The 16717-nt window shown below is 35.4% G+C and overlaps 1 protein-coding gene across 1 annotated transcript in view; it reads right to left on the reverse strand.

The window, feature by feature from the left end:
• LOC145296856 (uncharacterized) overlaps window positions 1-16717 on the reverse strand; it is a 153042-nt gene that overhangs the window by 27183 nt on the left and 109142 nt on the right. The window contains exons 9-12 of the mRNA XM_080142989.1: window positions 14256-14339; window positions 11589-11672; window positions 8360-8460; window positions 1608-3174 (exon numbers count right to left, since the gene is read on the reverse strand). Of these exons, the coding sequence (XP_079999115.1) occupies window positions 1608-3174; window positions 8360-8460; window positions 11589-11672; window positions 14256-14339 (1836 nt within the window). The remainder of the gene's footprint in view (window positions 1-1607; window positions 3175-8359; window positions 8461-11588; window positions 11673-14255; window positions 14340-16717) is intronic.

A 16717-nucleotide genomic window follows, 5' to 3' on the forward strand; every position in this document is an offset into this window, starting at 1 on the left:
ATTTTTCAGCTCTCAGCCAATAAGAATGGTTAGAATTTTAAAAGGGAGAAATTATTATTTTTGAATCGGGAAATGGAAAGGTAATTGTATGTCTATGAGTGTATGATCCAGTTACAAAGGTACCAGGACAATATAGTTATAATGTGTATATTTCTTCCCAGTCTTGACTGGGGGCAGTAGAAGGACTTTAGATTTAGAGGGGAAAATAGGAATTACTTTGTCTAAAGATGGTGCAATTGTGATGATGTTGCTCCCAGCATGTAATTATTATAACAACTAAATGTATCGAAAATATTGTTCTAAAGTTACATAAGATAATGGCTAATAATTTAGACAGAATTAGTTTTATGTGGCATATATAGTTGCAAATCTACGGTAATTTGGTCCAGAGGGGAATTTTTGCAATCAAAATATTATATAGGAGATAAGAACAGTAGTTCTCATAATCCAAGTCCTTATCTCCAAAACTCTGAAACATAACCTCTAATGGGGTTTTAATTACTCAAGTTTAAAAACCGTTATAAATTTTACTTGGGTTTTTCAGTTTTCGACTGTTGTCAATGTTTCTGTGCAAATTCCCAAGTTCGACAAGCTAAACCTGAAGAAAGTCGGAGCAAAACTGTTAAGTTTTGTAAAATGTTTTTGATTTCTGATGGGGGTATGAGATGAATGGATTCGCCAATCATTTTTATAACCAACAGCTGTGCTAAACAACCAATGAAAATATCCCAAAATTATTATAAAAATTGTCGAATTTTGGATTCAATCAATTTGTCGTTTACTACGTCATGGACCGCATTTAATTCTTGGCCGCCATCTTGGTTACTGATCTGAACTACGCCGCCATCTTGGTTACTGATCTGAACTACGCCGCCATCTTTGTTCAACACAATATCTCAGAACTTAAGAGGTTAACTACGCCACGGACCGCATTTGATTCTTGGTCGCCATCTTGGTTACTGATCTGAACTACGCCGCCATCTTTGTTCAACACTATGTCTCAAAACTTAACAGGTTATGTGCCCAGCCAACGTCTTTTCTTTGATGGATCGGAATCTAAATTTGAATTGTGGCAGGTAAAATTTCTGGGATATCTAAGGATTCGAAAACTACACAAAGTCATACAATCTCTAACAGAGAATCCAAACGACCCCGAATTTTTCGAAAAAAATGCGACTGTTTTTGCAGAACTGATTCAATGTATAGATGATAGAAGTCTGTCTCTGATTATAAGAGACGCATTGGATGATGGGAGGAAAGCATTGAACATATTAAGAGAACATTATTCATCAAAAGAGAAACCGAAAATAATATCTCTATACACAGAACTAACGTCTCTGAAACGTAACGAGGATGAAACGATTACCGACTACGTTATAAGGGCAGAACCAACCGCCAATGCTTTAAAACTCTCAGGTGAAATAATAAGCGATAGCTTGCTGATATCAATGACCCTCAAGGGACTTCCAGCCGATTTTAAACCATTTACAACTGTTATGACTCATATACATTGTGCAGAATAACACTCAAGATGAGAACAATAGTCCAAACGATCCCAATCAATGTAATTCAAAATTAATTTTTGAGATTAAAAAGTGAAAACTTACCATTAACTAAAATGGATGGTTCCTCTGATACACGACCAATTTCTTCCACATTCTGTGATGATGGTTTCTCCATTTCGCTAGGTCCAGCATCTAAAGATGATGTTGAGGTTTCTTTTGTTGTACCTTTAAGAGCTGCGGCCTTTTTGTTCCTGGATCTCTCTGACGTGGATCCAGCATTCTGGCTTGTCGGTTCCACTTTCTCATTTTTGTCATCCTCGATTTCCACCACAAGAGGTAAAGTTTCCATGTTCTGATAGAGCTCTACTAAATTATCTTCTTCACATACCTCAACTGAATTTTCTTCATCCGACACGTCGTGGTCGCCACGTCTCTTCAAATGTGCATGACCAGGGCCTTTTCTTTTATCGGATATCTTGTCATTTGTGTAAGGTTGAGTGTCTTCTTCCTCGTTTTCATCAACAGTATTCATAGCCGATTGCAAACTTCGCTTGGATTTAACATTTTTATTTGTAGATGGAGAATCCGTGTGATGTGTTGTGTAAGGTTGCGTCGCCTCAAGGACATCATCATCAATCTCTATCAGCTTTGGAGATTTATCCTTGGAAGATGGCGTTGTCTTAACAACACACCGCCCACTGACAGGTGTATCCAACATCTCAAGACTGACAGTCAATTTTCTACCTGTATTCCCAGAACTTACTTTCGTTTCCTTAATTGGAGTCTGTAGTTCAGAATTGGACTTGTTAATGGATGCATTTTCTGGCGGAGGTTTTTTCGTTGATTCTGGATCTGATAATTCTGAAGATGGTTTCTTTGATGGTGTATTTGTTGCACAGCTTTCAAGGCTGACTTCAGATATTTTAATAGTATTTAACTCTTCAGTCACTTGCAAAGTTGGTTCCATGCTGGGGTTACCTTCCTGGGATTGTTTGGCAGAGTCATCTTGGAGATGGTCAACTTGAACCGTATCACTGTCTCTGACATCAATAATCACAGCAACAGGCATAGTCTGTTCGGTAATTACTTCGACTGTAGCTGGTTCTTCCTCATATGGAACTAAATTGGCAGACACAGAATTTAGAACGGAATTAGTGGAGTCATCATCTTTTATAGTTTTGACAGAACTTGTGTCTGAAATTGAGTCTGAAATATCAACTGTAATCGGAACTGTAGAAACTTCTCTATTATTGATCGCAGGGAGAGTTATTTCGTTCCCCACCGGAATCGTGTCTTTGTCATCATTTGCCACAACAAGAGTCTCCGTTTCATCAGCTGAAGAATTGGCTCTGGATTTATTGCTCTTAATGGGACTCACTAGCGGCGTGTCATTGTCTGAAGAAGGCCGACGATGTAAGAGATCTTCATCAGCAACCAAAGTAGGCAAGTCAAACAAATTTGGATCTTGAGTTTCTTCACCTTCGTCCTTGCTTAAATCGATTGACTGTGAAGACACATCTGGCGTGTTTTTGTTGCTCCCGTCTTTTTTAGAGTACGTGCGAAGAGCGTTGATAGCAAACAATGTTCTGAGGGGAGGTGATGGAGATGAAGAACCATTTTTATCAATTGGATTGTCAGCAGGATCTTTAGTATTGACATGGAGTAAAGGCTGAAAATGAAACAGACCATAATTAGCACAAAAGACTAATTCCATCTGTTAGCAATTCTGACTTGTATATTATTACATAATGCAATGCATAGAGTGTTAAGGTTATGGCCGCTGCAAACGAGAAGTAAAACACTATGCGATTGATATTTTAAACAAGATATTCAAGAACAAAAATTGGATCCGTCTCTTTCCTTTTCAACACCAACCATCGAAAACACTGTCTCCACAGTTTTGCTTACCTGAAGCCTTGATCAGTAGTAACTTAAGAACACAAATAGACCAATTTATTCATTCACAAAGTCGGAGTAATTATTTCATCTTATACAAGAAATCCGATATTCAACATTTCTAGGTGTTAAATGGAAGCAATTTTCCACCCAAGAATAAAGATTAAACAGTTTGTATTTGGAAGGGAAGTAACTCTTTGCTATTTGTTTTTTTGCTTGACATAATGTGCATTTTAGAAAGCAAAGTTATTGCCCTTGCATTTAACCTGCAGACATTTTGGGAGAACAAAATTGATTGGAGGGAGGGGGGGGCACTCAGCAACTACAATTAATTACATCTTCAGTACGAAGTAATTCTTTTGCAGTTGTAATTCTAAAATAAATAATTATGTTTGTTGAAATTATATAATAAACTAGCGGGGGTACCCGGCGTTGCCCGGTTGTTTGTAGGTGCGTGTGTGTGTGTGTGTGTGTTAGGGGGGGTGGGGGGTAAAGCAGAACTAAAATGAAACTTAACCCTGTTTAAATATAAAAAAAATTCTTAATAAAAATAAAACAACAAAAAAAACTTTTGTAGGTGTAAAAGAAAAAAAGGCGGGATAGTTCTTTTCAGTTTTTTTTTTTTTTTCTAGCCAATTTTATCTGGTAGTGTTCCCTCAACGCGTTAGGGAAAGCCCCCCCCCCATTTATTAGGGGAGTGTCCAAATGAAAACAATTGTCTGATATGACAGTGAAAACCGACATTGACCAAACGTCCATCGCTTTCTGGACGTTTTTCCCGGGCTAGCCGAGAACTGCTTGTTAGTTTTCACATCAGTTTTGCTTTTATATGAAAAAACCAAATCAACACGTGAGAAGCCAAACTAGCAATAATTTTGTCAAAGTCGCTGTAAACAAATCTAGCCACGACGCGTGTTCGCAATTCGTACATATTATGATCTACACGGTATATAAAAAGTTCTAAGCAATAGTAAACCCACCCCCCCCATCCCGGAGAACCCCGGCGAAAAAAGCCTTTCTTTGACATACAAAAACTCTCGTGCATGTTTTGCCTTTTATATATATATATATATATATATATATATATATATATATATATAAAAAATAAAAGTTACAATAAGTTTACCAAGGTAATCAAAATGGTAAACTTAAAATATAAATATTAAAGAGTTAATATTTACAAGTAAAATAAACTCAGATTAAGGACTATCCACTTATCTTGTGCTCCCTTTTTTAAAATTAAATATGTTTTTAACTCTTTTTCAAGATGTCTTTTAACATGTTTTATTAATCATTTGTTCATATATATATATATATATATATATATATATATATATATATATATATATATATATATATAGACAAGCAGACATACAGAAAAAGTGCACATACATACATACATTTTTGCTTTATATATATATATATATATATATATATATATATATATATAATTATATTTGTTAACCTATACAAAAACATTTTCATCCAAATTATTCATTGCCAATGACCGTTTTGAGTGGAAACAAAAACTCTGCAAGAGCATTAGGATTATGCTTTCATTTTAGCAAATCATGATGGTCTCATTGGATTGGGATGGTCAGGGGTTTGTGTGAATTCCTACCATAATCCATTCAACAAGCAGTTTCTTGCTTATTACTAATGTGAACTTTCAACACAAGCTTTTCAAGCCTGCAAATCATGTATGATTTTATAAACTAAATTATCTTTAATAAAAAATAAAGCTGAACTTTTAGATAGGTATTGTCGTTAGCCAGATTTCCAAATATTTTACAACTTCTCATCTTCCAGATTTGAGAGCGTAGTCTATCTTGCCATTTCACCCATAAACAGGGGCATGGGGTAAGAAGTTCATATCTTTATCCCACAGATTACAAGTAAAAGTCACTAACATCCCTTGAATTTGACATGCTGGTATTTATCTTTTTTTACAGTGAGAAGATGTGACAAAAGGATCAGAAAGTGGAATTAAAGAACTGGGGCCCCTGAGGAGGGACACTTTGGCATGCAAGAAATGCCTAGACAGTATTGTCGGCATTCCCTAGTAGGGGCACTTCAGATGATCACAGAGCCAGCAACATATCACAATCAACAGGGAAAAGGCCATTTCAGAAATGGCATAGACTTTGCTGTGTTTAGTGCCGAGGAAAACATTCTCCAGCTATGCACCTCGACTGCTGGTACGGGTAACTAATAAACTTGCCGTAAATTGTGTGGCAAGCATTCAATCAAATGTGTGTAATTTATTTGTTTAACTGCAAATCAACCATTTTGAATTTATTTTCATTTTTAATAAGGAGTCACTGCTTATCAAAGCCCAAAAGCCATTCAAGGATGAAAATAATTGAGTTTATCAGGTGGATGATAAGACAGACATCTTGGCGATCAGAGAGTATAGTTTAAACGGTACAGAATTTGATTATTTAAGACAAAGGTTCTCAACTAGTAGGTCGCAGCCTCCAAGATGATTGTGGTGTTCTGATAGGAGAGCATGTAGTCTTTATTTTATCAATTACTTTTTTATAAAGATGCAAAGCAAAATGTGTACTGTTAGTTCAACAACGTGAGGTGATATTATAAGTGCGTGTATGTTTGCTTGTGAACAAATGTGTTTGTGTTTTTTTTTTTAAATTTTAATTTTCTTCCTTTGAAGATTGTAATGATTGGTATGGGGCAGCCTAACCAGCTGCCAGCATTGCCCTGCTTTTTATTGAAACCAACTAAGAGCTCTTTTTAGTATCCTCGTTGTTCCCTTAAGTGCAATCGTCTGGATCTCTTTTGCACTTGGTTCACCAGGATTATTAGTTAGGTAGGACTTTAGATTCTTCTTCATAAGTCCTGTGGCATCTATAATAACTGATATGATTGATATCTCTCTAAGATTCCAGTTTCTTTTCATATCATGCATGAGACCTTGCGCATGCTCGCCATGGACACATCAATCACACGTTCGTTGCTGATTGGTGGATGATATATCACACTATTTTCATGTTTCTGTCCTTGTCGTTCACAGAAAATAAAAAGAAAATTAGGCTATTGATAGTAAGCTCTAAGTAGGGGGTTGTATGGGTTTAAAGCTTTTAGGTGAGGGGTTCGCAAATGGCAAAAGGTTGGAAATCCTTGATTTAAAAGGACTCAACAGGAATTTGTTAACATTAGACTTAAAAATGACCATGTTGTAGTTAATTGGAAAGCAGCATTATGTTATTGTGTTCCAAAGATTGGTAGCTTTTGGAAAGAAACTCTGCTAATGCAAGTTCCATTTGGTTCCATGTACACAAAGGAAGAAAGAGAAATTATTTACAATGGCTGTAGATAGAGGTTTTGCTGTAACCGTTTTACAAGGGGAACGAGAGATTTGAGCTCAGCCGAGCACCTACCATGAAAATAATGATAGAGTAAAGAAAGATTAGCAACGTTTTTCTATGAAAAAAGAGAACGGAGAGAAAAGAAGAGGACAAAGGCGACTAGATTTCCAAGTTGATTTTGTATTCTGTCAAGGCAAGAAGAGTGCTCCGAGTGGCACCTCTCCAGATGCTACAACAATACTCCATCTTTGGATGTATCCGATTCTCATATCGGTAAACAATTGCATCTGAAATGGTAAAATAATCCAACCATTGTTCCAACTTTAGAAGTGTTCCATTTTAGGCCAAGAGAGAAAGTCAATTTGAGAAGCTCATCATCAAAAAAAAGGACAAGACACAATTCACCTATTGTATATGATTAACTGAACACAAGTTGCTGTTTTACACATACCTGGAGGGGAAATTGTGAACTCATACTTATCCCAGGAATATTAACAAGTAAACACCCATATTGAATACAATAGAATTTAACCTTGGTATACACAATTCCATAGTCAAAGTTCATTAGGCCAAGCATGCACACCCAAAATGGATTAAACACACACACAGATATATAAATGTTGGAAAATATTGGAACAAGAGGGAGAAAGAAACAACATTAGTAGAAATTAGTGTCCTGGGTTAAACAGCTGAGACGAAAAAGATAACGAAATACCAAGGTCTTATATATGACATGAAGAGAAATTGGAATCTTAGGAAGATCTCTATCATTCCAATAATTACAGGAGCAACTGGACTCATGAAAAAGAATTTTTAAAAACTACCAGGCAAATATATCCAGTGAACCAAGTGCAAAAGACTGGTGCTACCAGATCAGGCTGTCTGAAGACATTGGCTTCCTGAGATGAAATGCGCCTAACATTGATGTTTTTGTTTTTCTACTTACTTTTGCAAAACCAAAAACAAAAACCTTTTTTCCTTTTTCCCCCATTTCCCCTTTCTATCTTCCCCACTTCCTGACTGGTTTCCTAACTTAAAATGCACCAAACATTAATACTGTAACCATTTTCCCTCTTCCATTGCAAAACTCATTCATGTTCTGCAGGGCAGGGAACAAAAGCGATAAAATATAATATAAAAACAACCAAACCAAACACTACAAACTAGCGATTGAAGATACAAAAAGCTTGAAGAATAAAAAACTTCTACAAAATAACTGGATGCAACATGAATACTATTTCTAAAATAACTGGATTCGGCATTAAATAATCTGAAAAAGGTTGATATGCCGTAAAACAAAACAACGAAACCAAACTCTACAAATAAATATATGAAGATATAAAGAACTTGAAGCATAAAAACTGTTTCGAAAATAACTGGGTTCGGTATCAAATAACCCAAAAAGAGTTGATATGCCGTAAGCCAAAACAACGACATACAAAAGAGACACAAACAATTGCATTTAAAAGGATGGTTAGAAACTTAAAAAGGATCTCTTGGTTGGAATGAAGGAGATAGCGGGAGAATGTCTAGTATCCGGTAGGAAGCCTCAGCTAAAACAAAATGAGAAAATTAAAGGAAAAGCATCTTAAGAAGACGAGGAAATAGAAATAAGGGAGTCTTTTAACTTACATTTGGTGAATCATCATTCTGGGAATCGGGTACACACGTTGCCGATTGATCACCTGTGATTTTATAATCTTGGATCACATCTAAGATTTCGGACTGGTTATCTGTTGAAAAGACCAATTAACAAATTCTTAATGTTTGTATTCGAATAACAATCTCTCTTCATTGGTTCATGAGAAATTACAAGTCAGGGTGGAAAATTTTGAACATTACATCACAAAAGAATTACCATTAAACCTGGAACACCAATCAAGTAGTGAGAGATTCTTGTACAACGTCAGAAATTTTTTTCAAACTATTTTGAATGCTTGACAAAATCATTGAAGACATTACTAACGCTGCTGTAAAGAACATGGGTTCCCTTTATCATGCTAGAAAATTATACACACTAGAGAGTACTCCATATTTTTACAAAGCCACAATTTGCTTATGCATAGAGTATTGTTGCCACATCTGCGCTGGTGCATCTACTACAAGTCTCTCACTCTTAGATAGCATTAAAAAAGAGTAACAAATCAAATAGGTCTTGCACTTGCCAAGCTCTGACCTCTGCCCCTCGCTGCAATGTTGCATCCCAGTGTCTGTTTTATAAGTACTTTAATGGAATGTGCATGGGATTTGTGCCCCCTTGATGTATATACTTCAGGCAAACTCGACAAGCAGCAAAATCCCACCCCTTCAGCCTTCTATTTTAATATTTCCTTCCCTCAGACTGCTACACTTTGGAATTCCTTCCCTGTTTCTTGCTTACCTGATTGTACTAATTTGTAAAAGTTTAACAGAAATTTTGGTACTTAAGATTTTTATCCTTGCACCTCCCCTCCGTTCCTCAACAACAAAGATTAGTAGATTCCTGTAATGATCTGGTCCCTGTTGATTGCTGTGTAATGTTGGTTCTGTACAATTCTAGGTTTACCCTCCCAGGCTTTGCCTTCTTTTTTTGAGAAGGGGTTAGTTTATTTATTGCTAGTCACCTGAGGTGCTCTACAGGGAATGCCAACAGGGTTGCACAGGCATCTTTTGCAGAGTCAGAGGGCCCCTTCTCTTGAACACTGACATTTTAAATTCCACTTTCCGAATCTGCAGTGGGAGAGAACTATATACCTCTTAATTCCCCACAGTCCCCTGTTAAACGATCCCAAACAGTAGTCCTTACATTCCAATTGGTAATATTGAGGAGTTAGTTTACTTATCGCTAATTGAATGTTTGGAATGAAAGAGTAAAAGAAAATTTATTTTCCTTTATAGACACAAAAGCAATTCTAACTCTGTTAACTCTCAATCACAATTCTTCACTATACACGGAAGGAAATTCTCACTCCTAAATAATAAAAAAAAATAAAATTTTAAATAAAAAATCCAGAAGATTATCTGGTGTCAGCTGAATGTTCTAACATATTTTCTACCAAATAGCTTTCTTCTTTGTAATGTATGTTCTTTACATCTATATTAAATATGTTTTGCAAATTTTCTTATGGTTAAACTACCTTGGATATTCCGTGATTGCCTTTTTCTTTCTCAGCTACAACAAAATTGAATAGCCAATGAAAAAAAAAGCTGGAATTAAGATGAATTACTTAATGTGAACCCCTACTCATGTTTGTAGATGGAAATAGAGCAATGCAAAAAAACTTTTTTCCTAAACAACACCAATCAATTTGAACTAAGTTAAAATTAAGAGAAAGACAGAGTTCACAGACAGGGGGGGAAGAGGCACAGGAAGTCATTCTTTGATTAAACAAAAGTTATTTGTTGCAATATTTTTTATTAATAATGTGGGTAGGGTCACTCACAGTTGGGAGATTCTATTTATAAACGATGCTGCTAGGAACTGACGAATCAAATTAATTCACGTTCTGCTACCACTCAATCAGAAACCAGAATTGCTCCATAAAAATTAAACCTTTTCTTCAGCAACCTTGCATATGTTTTCTTTGTGCCAACACGGGAAGAATCTTTTGCTCTGTGGCTACAAAAATTATAAAGTCAGGAACCTGAACAAAAGAACTGTCTACTGAGAATCAGTCGCCTTCAGGACTTGTATAGAACAATTAACCATCAGAAATTGTTCTGAAATTAAACATGGCTTCCAATAACTAACTCCCATATCCTTTTCATGAATCGTTTGAAGTTTTAGCCATCACACCAAAGTTAATTTTCTGTTTTCATAGAGAAATGTCATAAGAGAGCGAGGGAAAGCAAGATAAAATCCAATGAAATAGCAACAAAATAAATTTAAAAAAATAAGGATGTAAGGTCTTAGCAATTTGATAAAATCAACATTTTCCTATTAAAAAAAAATGGATTTTGACTAGAAATCAAAGAACTTACATTCATGATAGACTTTAACAATTTAAGCAGATATCTACTTTTTCTGCGTTAAAAAAAAGTGAAATTCTGCGAAAAAACAGAGAATTCACATTACTGCCTACACAAGTGGCGACCAAGTCTGGGGTTGCAATTTTGAGGTGAATGGTTGGCTAAGAACATTTACATTTATTTTCCTAAATTTATGCTCAGTAGCAGAAAAGCTCTCTAAGTACAGAGTATTCAGAAGGTTTTGCTATCACTATCAATAAGCAACAACGATAGTGAACAATGACCAAACTACAACTTTGTAATGATGCCACATCATTTGGTTGCATGTAATAGAGAGGGAACATATGGTATAGTTGTTTTTCTTGTAAAGAAACGGGTAGATAAAGGGATTAAAGCTTATTGTGTAAGTGAACGAGTTATACTGATGACGTTGATGGTTGAAAGTGCTTTTCAAATCAGCAGAGTTATTTAAGACTTCATTACTACTTTCCTTTGTTTCTCACTTTTGTTTGGTAACGGGCGTGTATTGTGTAGATTTTAGAACAGGTGAATGAGTGTGATTATGTGAAACAGAAGGGGGTCAGAGTGTGTTCTGCAGTGATATGCTACTCGCATGAGATTTGAAAGGTAAGGTTAGAAGGAGGTAAGATTCATAACGATCAAGAGAGAGGGATCCACAGATGTAACATCATGTGGGATGAAAACGAGAAAGTAGGATTAGATTTTAACTGAGACGGAGTTTGGCGGTTGACAGGGATGTTTGCTGATAAAACTGAAGGGGTGGAGAGAGAGAATGGGAGAGAGGGAGTGGAGAGGGAGACATAAAGCGAGTGGAAAGAGAGAGGGATGAGAGAGAGGGATGGGAGAGAGAGAGAGAGAGAGAGAGAGAGAAAAAGATCTTGTTTCTACTTACCATCATCCTCATCTGCTGAATCTGGAACGTAGACTTGAGTGGCTGCAGCAAGTAAATCCATATCTAATGAATCTTCATTCTTATCTTTAAAAAAAAAGAAGAAAAAAAAAGGGTCCTTTCAATCTATGTGTAGCAACAAAAATTCTATTTCAAACTTAAGCATGGCATTTCAAACTGACCACCATTATGTTAATTAATAAATGAAGACACATCCACAAAGGAAGAATAAACTATTATATAAATGACAAAACGTGTGTGTGTGTTTGTATGTCTGCCAAAAACTTTCGACACATGCGACGGATCCTCACAAGATCGGTATTGTTTTGAAGCTCGATTCCTTCAGACGACAAATATTGAAAAATTGGTCAAAAACATTTGTTCCCTCACCCTCAATTCGCCCGTTTTTTTACAAGGACGGATCGCTTTTTTCGTTAACATTTTCACAAGTCATCGTTTCCTTTGAATTGACTATGCTTAATTTTGACGCATCGGCTAAGACGCTACTTTTTTTTTCCTTCTTCACATTAAGGTTCAAGTCTGCCTGTCTACTACAACTTTTTTTTTAACACCTCTCTCGACCCAAACGGTCTACTGTTGTTTTGACCCCTCCCCCCCACTACCACCTTTTTATTCCCCCTTCGGGTTCCTTACTACCCCCCCCCCCCGAGCAATGCTAGTGATTCCATAAGAGAAAAAATTTTAAATTACATTTTTATTCACAATTTCATTTACAAAATCATTTTAGTTTGAAGTTCGTAAAAAGATGGAAAAAAAAAAAAAAAATCACCAATAAACAAAAACAAAAAAATGTAGGTGGATTTAATTGTAATATGTTTATTGCATGTCGGCTTCCTTTATTATCAAATGCCAAAATTGTGCAAAGCAAAAAAACTGTGGACGGAAATTATCAACTGGAGCCAGTGCTAACCTTTGTGTGTGAACGAGTTTGTGTGTGGTGTTATCAGATGTAAAGGAAATTTCCAGGAACCGACAACTCTGCTGGTGAATGACAACAAAATTATTAAAGAACATTCATCAAAAGTGAGTATAAAAAAATCACGCAGATTCTTTAGATGTGAAACGACTTAGAATGTTGCTACATAGTCTTCCTCCTCCTTTTTTAAACCGGGTGATGTAAAACTGGGAGTTTCACAAACTTTATTATAATTTATGTACAGCATAATCACATTGACACACCGGTTCCCGCTGGATCACCGAAGTTAAGAAAGATTGAACTTGGTCAGTACTAAATGGGTGACCATTTGGGACTTCCAGGTGCTGTATGTGCTCTTCGCTTATCTCAACATTGTTTCGAGTTGTCCTGGATTTCTCCTTGCCACTGGACTCAAACAGTGTCAATTCAGGAGAGGTTTGGTTAGAGAGTGTGCAACCCTTGCCTCACAATTATATGCACAGCTGTCCATACAGGGGTATCCTTAGTCTTTTAAGACTGAACAGAGGCATCAGGATTATAATCTGTTGGTCAAGTTTCCTCTATGTATTATTGAGCTCAGGTAAGTGACACTGAGATTCTAACTGAATCTACTTTGATATTGTATGGTCTGCATTCACGCTTGTTATTTATAATATATATAATATATAATATGCATTTAATATTGTATTATTTATAATATATAATATGCATTTAATATTGTATGGTCTGCATTCACGCTTGTTATTTATAAAAAGGAAACAAGTTTTACTTTTAGTTTATTTGTATAAACAAATAAACTAAAAGTAAAACTTGTTTCCTTTTTATAAATAACAAGCGTGAATGCAGACCATACAATATTATTGGTATGAATAAAGTCCAGTATTTCTTCTGCACAACATCGGCATTGTTTGGTGCTGGATATTTCCATCTAATTATCTCCCTTAAAAAAATTCAAACAATTGATAGACATACAAACAGCAAGTCAATATCTACAAACAGAGAAAATGGTGCTTGTATTATTATAAGATATTATTATATTATTATAAGACATTATATTATTATAAGATAAAAATAAAAGTGAAAGATTAGAAAGGTCCAACAGTATGAACATTTTAATCAAGTATAATTGAATTAATATACAAAACACCTAGTTGTGGACACATAAAAAACATTTAAAAAATATATTGTAATGTTATAATTAGGGCTATGATAACAGCATATTCTTTTCACTATTTTTACTCTTGAGCGTATATCCAACACAGACACAATCAACCAAGGGATCACATCACTCTACATAAAAACATATAAGATATCAATAGGAATCAAAACAAGGAAGAGAATATGCTGTTGTCATAGCACTAGTTATTATAGACTTTCTCTTACTGCCCCCTCTCTCCTCTTTCTTATTTACATTATTCCATTCCTCCCACTACTTCTCTTATTTACTCCTGATTTGTGTCATTCATTTTCGTTAACATTTTCACAAGTCATCGTCTCTATGCTTAATATGCTTATTTTGACTATGCTTAATGTCGAATGCATCGGCTAAGACACTACTTTTTTTTTTCCTTCTTCGCATTAAGGTGCGAGCCTGCCTATCTACTACATCTATCTAAAAAGTCCATGTATAAACAAACAAGCTCCTCAGAATTTGAGTATTATAAATTTGAGTATTATATAGATGATTATATGTTGTCAAAAGAACATATGTAAAAAGAAGAGAAAAAATATACCATTATTCTGGAAATGAAGTGTGTCCTCCTTATCACCATTCTCTTCATTTTCTGAACTGGAGTCAGCCACAAAAATTGTGAAGACTGAAAAGATTAAAAAAGAAAATCATAAAGAACAAGTCTTCTTATTCGCATTGGTTACAGGTGTCTGCATTTCAGTTGTCATTTTTAAGTTTCAGTCATTGTACTCTTAAGTCTTCTTTAAGTACTTTTTTTTTGTTAAGGGAGATGACGAAAATTATAAACATAATGTCTAACATGGTTATTTACCTCATATTTCATGAATCATGTTTCTGACAAAGTAGTAAGAATTGCTGTCTTGTGTGTAATGTGAATCTTACAGACAGACATAAGATTTTATTAGCTCAGAAAAAATTAAATCTAAACAATATAGGGAGGTGTGCAGTACAGGAGATTTTATTTGCTCATATTTAAAGAATGGATAAGAGTTCCAAAAATTATGTAAATTGATCAAGTAGTTTAATTTTTAAATAAGAAAATCAAATTTTATGAATATTTGAGGAGTGACTGTCTCACTCACCATTTTGAAAAAAAAATAAATCTCCAGAAACAAAATGAGATAACTCAACAATAATTCATATCAGATTTATGTTGTACCTATTTACAATGCCTACCCACAGGACAGAGTTAGACACCAGGGTCGTTTTTTAACATGGAGAAAAGGTACAAAAATAAAAATTGTCTCAGTCGTGAAGGACTTCTCCTCCACTGAAAAAGAACGAGAAATGGAAGTGCTGCACCTGAAGAACAGATACTACACTTTGATCTTGGCCAAAATGTAATTAGATTTATGTTGCAATGCCTATAAATTCTGCTTAAAAATGATTTTCTTTATAAAAATAAAACCATTAGATCAATTTACGTGATTTTTAGAATATGATATTTTTGTTTTATCATGGGTATGTAATATTATACAAATTTTTTATTTATTTTTATTTTTAAATATGGGGGAGGGAGGATTCTGGAAAAGATTCAAATATTCAAATTCAACTCTTAAAACAAATATTCAACAATATGCATTTTACTGAATTAATTTGGAATTATTTTTGAGACGATTAATTTGTATAATTTATTTTATTTAATTATTTGGACTATTATCCTATTCTTCTAGTTTTTTCACATTTCGGCCAATTATTCCTGTGGCCTTCGTCAGGTTAACTGCGACGGAATAGGAATGTCGAATTCTCCAACTACAATTAAGACGACAAGTGAAATGTCATGAAAACAACAACTTGAAGATAATAATCCAAATAATTAACTAAAATAAATTAAACGTGCATTTTTATGTCAAAACAATTCTCACTTTTGTATTGATGTGATTGAATCCATGTCTATATAGCATCTGTCGATGACGGAAAGAGCCATGCATGAGGACATCTTGACATGAAACCTGGCCAGCGAAAGGGTGAGGACAAGTTGCAAGGGGAGAAATAATATGAGAATGATATGACGGATGCAGGTTTTAAAGACAGGCTTAGATCTGTGGCCTCGGAGGAAGATTAAAAATGGAACACATACATCAAATCCGTTGCCAAGGCTGCTGGAAAACTCATGGGATCCTTCTATCGATCTAGTAGATATCTCACTGCTAATGAGTATCAATACCTATATAAGAGCCAAGCATGTCCAAGGATGGAGTACTGTTGCCACATCTGGGCAGGAGCTGCTAGAAAGGACTTATCCTGTCTTGATAGAATTCAAAATAGACTTCGTAGCCTCGTAGGGGATGCCCTTTTCTCTTCCTTGCAACCTCTTTCCTACAGAAGAGACGTTGCGAGTCTGTCTCTGCTTTATCGTTATTTTCATGGCAAGTGCTCATCTGAGCTCCAAACTATGGTCTCTCCTCACCAAACTTTCACAAGAAATACTCGTCTAGCTGAAAACACTCAATAATTTCCCCCACTCTTAATCTGTCCTGAACCTAAACGTAGATTCTTTCTTAGAACTCCACACCTGTGGAACTGTCTTCCGTTTGCCTGCTTTCCAGCTGACTTCAATATCGTTGTCTTCAAGTCCAACGTAAACAATTTCTTGATCAGCCGTTCCACTTAAGTTAACAGATTTACCGAATTTCCATTACTAATGATTACTATATTGTCCAATTGACTAATGTACACTTTAACCCTTATCCTCGAGTGGCCTTTGGGCCTTCATAAGTGATGATGCCTATGTAAAAAAAAAAAAAAAAGTACAGAAAGATGTGTGCAGACAGGAGGCTTCAATAATATCACAAACAACAAACAGTTTTGAGCCCCTGGAGGAGCATAAGCCATCCACAATTTGGTAGATGCTTTTGTAGTGTGGAGTTCTTATTTCGGAGTGAGAGTGCTGGCACCACACCCAACCTTCCTAGAAGATATATACAGCGCCTAACCCTTCCCAATAGTAACCTATTTGGTACTGGCCAGGTTCAATGTGTCTTAACTTCGCTAATCTGGTGA

This window comes from Euprymna scolopes, chromosome 17 (assembly GCF_053919585.1).
Source record: "Euprymna scolopes isolate OS-2025 chromosome 17, ASM5391958v1, whole genome shotgun sequence".
In the NCBI taxonomy this organism is placed as follows: domain Eukaryota; kingdom Metazoa; phylum Mollusca; class Cephalopoda; order Sepiida; family Sepiolidae; genus Euprymna; species Euprymna scolopes.